This window comes from Odocoileus virginianus, unplaced genomic scaffold, assembly GCF_023699985.2.
Source record: "Odocoileus virginianus isolate 20LAN1187 ecotype Illinois unplaced genomic scaffold, Ovbor_1.2 Unplaced_Contig_20, whole genome shotgun sequence".
NCBI classification, from domain to species: domain Eukaryota; kingdom Metazoa; phylum Chordata; class Mammalia; order Artiodactyla; family Cervidae; genus Odocoileus; species Odocoileus virginianus.
The window spans coordinates 806,914-811,836 of NW_027224337.1; the positions used below are offsets into that span (position 1 = coordinate 806,914).

At 33.6% G+C, this 4,923-nt stretch overlaps 1 protein-coding gene across 1 annotated transcript; it reads left to right on the forward strand.

Moving 5' to 3' along the window:
- Positions 1-3,511: 3,511 nt before the first annotated feature.
- OR56B4 (olfactory receptor family 56 subfamily B member 4) lies at positions 3,512-4,477 on the forward strand. The gene has a single exon (XM_020904699.2). It carries the CDS (start codon positions 3,512-3,514, stop codon positions 4,475-4,477), a length of 966 nt encoding a protein of 321 aa, XP_020760358.2.
- Positions 4,478-4,923: the final 446 nt, after the last annotated feature.

Below are 4,923 nucleotides of genomic sequence, written 5' to 3' on the forward strand. Positions count from 1 at the left end.
ACCACTTCAGTATTCTTGCCTTGAGAACCCCATGAACAGTATAAATTCCTATTAAAATCTGACCAAAAAACTTGAAGAAATTTGCCATCATACTTATTTTACATTAATAATCATTTTTCAACCATTTCTTTGAGATATGAACAAAAATTAAGATAAATTAATATCCATAAAAAGAGAAAATAACAATGTATGCAAGCAACTTTTTGCTTTACCTAGAACATCAGAAAAAGACTATCAGTGTTCAGAATTTACAACAGTTAAGAAAAATGGCTAATACACAAGATAAAAATAAAACAAATGCAACATATAATAAATCCAAAATATACTTTATCTGCAATCATTAATTGGTGGATGTAATACAGACACTCATAAAATGTTTTAATAATGGCACAAGTTTAGCACAATGGATGGATGAAAAAGGAAATTAAAGAGAACAATATAATTACACTGAAAAAAATAAATTCAATGAATTTCTGTTGGTCATAAATAAACATTAGAATACATAATACAAAAAAATCATTTCATTTAAAACATCCCAAAATATTATTTGTCATAATAAGAACAGTGCAGAAGAACAAAACAAACAAAAAAAAAGCTTTTTTTGATTGGGTCTGAGATGGGTTCATTTTTATTCAGTTCTTCTTTGTGGACAATTGTGAAAGAGTGAAGAACCGGTGACTCATTGACAAGGATTCCAGACAAGATATCTAAGGCCATCAGGCCATTGTCCTTCCTTTGACCACCTTAATTAGCTTATCTTTCACACTGTTGTTTCTCAGAGTGTACATCAGTGGGTTCAGCATGGGTGTTACTGTCCCATACAACACTGTAATGATATTATTCTCATCTTAGGAAGATTGAGAGCGTGGGCACATATACATTAAGATTTAACAAATGCAGAGAAAAATCATACTTATGAAGAGAAAACTTGATAGCATAAGGCCATGAACTTTTTGTCAAAATTAACCTACAAATTTAACATAATTCCAACTAAAACTAATATTTTAGAACTCAACATGGGAATTGTAAGGTTAATCTGGAAAATAAACACCTGAAAAAGATTTTGAAATTAAAGAGAGAATTAATAAGAAAATATAGTTCTACTGTATATTAAATATATTATAAAACTAAAACTTTTAAATCAGTTTTATACTGGCACAAAATTAACCATAAAAAATAGAAATAGTTGATTGCCCAGGTAAAATTCATGCATATAAAAGCTTATTATGTGACACACAAGGCATAATATTCACTTGAAGACAAATGTAGAAAACATTTCTAATAATTATTAGAAACTGACTTATTTAAATGCTTCTCATTAACAGTAAAATTAACTCCATGTACATAAGTTAAGACACAGAACCAGAAGGTCAACCATTAAAAGATGGAAAGTCATAACAGGTGAATTGGTCAAAATTTTGAGTAAAGAATAATTTCTTGTAATTGTTTCCTGTTTGTAAAATGGAATGCTTTGAGAATTTTATGAGAGCTACATGGACCCTTCCCCCAGAATAATGCAAATACAGACAAAATTTTTTTATATGAATTTGGGAAATTTACAGTTTCTGATAGATACCTTCCATAAATTTTTGGTAAAAGAGTTCTAATTAAACTGAAAACACATAGAAAAAAAAAGAAAATAATATAAGTATCAAAGTAAAATATGTACATATACATGTAAAGCCAAACAACAGCTAGGGGAAATGTTATTAAAAAAACATGAAAATTTTTAGTGGCCATTGGTAATTTATAAAATTTATAAATTTTTAAGACTTAAAATGCTTTTAGAGTTCTCAATTAGTTAAGAAATTTATATGTACTATATTAAGAAAAAGCACAGAATAAAGGATTCTACTTATGTGAAATTTCCTCTGTATACAAAGATTGCAAAGAAAAATGCTGAAAATTAAATGTTAAATGTTAAACATCATTACCTTTGTTGAGATTATGATTTATAGTTCCTTGCATTTAAAGTTATTTTTTAGCTTTTTTGTTTTCATAAAGTGAAACTATATTATTTTTCTTCATCAATTTCATGGGCAATATACATTTATTATAATCTATAAATGGCATGGTCACTCATTCTTCACATAGATGGTGAAGGATAGAGCCATGATCTTACACTTAATGCCATCAAATGAAGCAAAGACAGAGATGTAGAAAGGAAATATTGACACCTAAATATTTGACAAGCTAAGGTAGTATTCACAGATAAAGGTAGCAAAAAGAATCTAAGATATTAATGGATTCCAAAGCTTAATGCCCATGTACAGTTTTTGGTGCAAACACCTGAGTATATTATACAACAATTCAAGAATGAACAAAATCAAGAATGTCAGAACAAGGAAGATCAAGTATTACAGGACCAATAGTAAGACATGAAGTTACTTAAATAAAAAAGTCTAAATGTGTGTAGTAAATGCCTTCCATACTTCCAACCAATGCCACACAAAAATCTGGAAGTAGATGGAAGTTTTTTGGTAATTTTCTCTCTTTATATATTTTATTAATAAAATTGATGATTTAAAAATATTCCTTTAACAGACTCACAGATATAGAAAACAGACTAGTGGTTACCAGTGGTGGAGTGGGGGGCCACTGTAGGGATTTGGGGAAGTGAGAGGTACAAACCACTGTGTGTAAGATAGGCTCAAGGATGTATTGTACAACATGGGGAATATAGTCAATATTTTGTAATAACTGTAAATGGAAAGTAACCTTTTTAAATTGTATTAAAAATGAAATTTTAAATTAATAAAATTGTTTAAAATAAAAATATTGCTTTAAGTATATCTTTAACATTACTTTCATAATCAAAACAGGAACAAATGGTATTCCTAAAGGGTATTGAACTTTTGGATATGATTTGATGAAAAGGATGCTGAAATTAAATGCAAAAGGTTAAAATTTTGCTGAAGCTTTATCACTTATTAGCATTTTCAATATATTATTCTTATCTAGACTAATCATTTAAGTGCTGTATCCTCTATGCATGTGTGAATAGCAACAGCTGTTTGATGAAGTTTAAATGAGATGGATTTTGTCAGAAACAATTTGTCAGCTTCAGGTGCTGTTTAGAGAAAAGCAAGGTTCTCATTGTAGCTTATTCTCTTTCTTAAGATCTCCAAGAATAGGGAAAACACTTCTGCCCTTAAACTTTACCTCCTGAAAGTTTGGATTCTTTACATATGCATATGTGTTCTGCTTTGTGTTCATAACCCCCACATATTAAAAATAACTACTCAAAATTTCAAGAAAACAAAGCCATAAATCTTCACTTTTATTCTGCTAAAAGCTTTATCTTAGAATCTGTTTTGGCTCTTCCATTGTTCTTATCTGAACTTTTTCCAAGGGCCTCAAGCAAGTTGAGGACATGCTATGCTAAAAAGAACTGAGTTGGTGAATCTTATATCCTTCTACACAAATTTTGACCCTCAACTGGGCTAACCGCAACCTATTCTTGTTTTCCCTTAATTCACAGATAAATGTTGAGAAGAAGACATCCCATGACATGGATACTACCCTAACTATAACCAATGGCTCAAGGTTTCAAGTGTCTGAATTTGTTCTAATGGGGTTTCCAGGCATTCACAGCTGGCAACACTGGCTCTCCCTGCCCCTGGCTCTACTCTACCTCTTAGCTCTTGGTGCCAATCTCCTCATCCTGATCACCATCCATCATGAGTCTACCTTACACCAGCCCATGTATTACTTCCTTGGTATCTTGGCTGTAGTGGACATTGGCCTGGCTACTACCATCATGCCCAAAATCCTGGCCATTCTCTGGTTTAATGCCAAGACCATCAGTCTCTCTGAGTGCTTTACTCAGATGTATGCCATCAACACTTTCATGAGCATGGAGTCAGGCATCTTCCTCTGCATGGCTGTGGATAGGTATGTAGCCATTTGCTATCCCCTTCAATACCCTTCCATAGTCACTGAGACTTTTGTGGTCAAAGTCACACTGTCTATGATGCTCAGGAATGGCCTACTGGTCATCCCAGTGCCTGTACTTGCTGCCCAGAGACACTATTGCTCCAGGAATGAGATTGACCACTGCCTATGCTCTAACTTGGGGGTCACCAGTCTGGCCTGTGATGACATCACTATTAATAGATTTTACCATTTGGCTTTGGCTTGGTTTATGGTTGGGAGTGACATGGGTCTGGTCTTTGCTTCCTACATGTTGATTATTCACTCAGTGCTGAGGTTGAACTCTGCTGAAGCAACATCTAAGGCCCTGAGTACCTGCAGCTCTCATCTCACCCTCATTCTCTTTTTCTACACCGCTATTATTGTAGTATCTGTCACCCATCTGGCAGGAAGAAGGTTTCCCATCATCCCCGTTCTTCTCAATGTGCTGCATAGTGTCATCCCCCCAGCCCTTAACCCTATGGTATATGCCCTTAGGACCCAGGAGTTGAGAGTGGGCTTCCAAAGGTTGTTTGGTCTGGGTGAGAATACGTCTAGGAAGTGAGCCAGCTTTAAATAGCCAAAAGTTATCATCGGTATTGAAAGCTCACAGGCTTTGGAGCCTAGTCATTCTGGGACAAAATTTTAATATCACAATTACAAGGATCATCAATTCAAATTAATTCACCTATTTTGCATAGTACATACTATGTGCAAGGCACTGTTCTAGACATTTCACAAATATTAACTCATTTAATTCCCAGAACAACCCTGTGAAGCAAGACCCATTGTTATTTACACATTTTGCAGATGAGGCAAGAAAGTTGAGAAACTTTCCTAAGGTAAATAGGAAGGAAGTTGTAGAGTGAGGTTGGAACCCAAGCAAAACTTAGGCCATGAATATTCAAGGAATTGAATCATCTTCCTTTGACAGAGTTAAATAGAAAGCCTTTATTGTATCTATGGACAAGGCTTATCTATGAACCATCTGCTTTCACCTGTTTTTTTTTA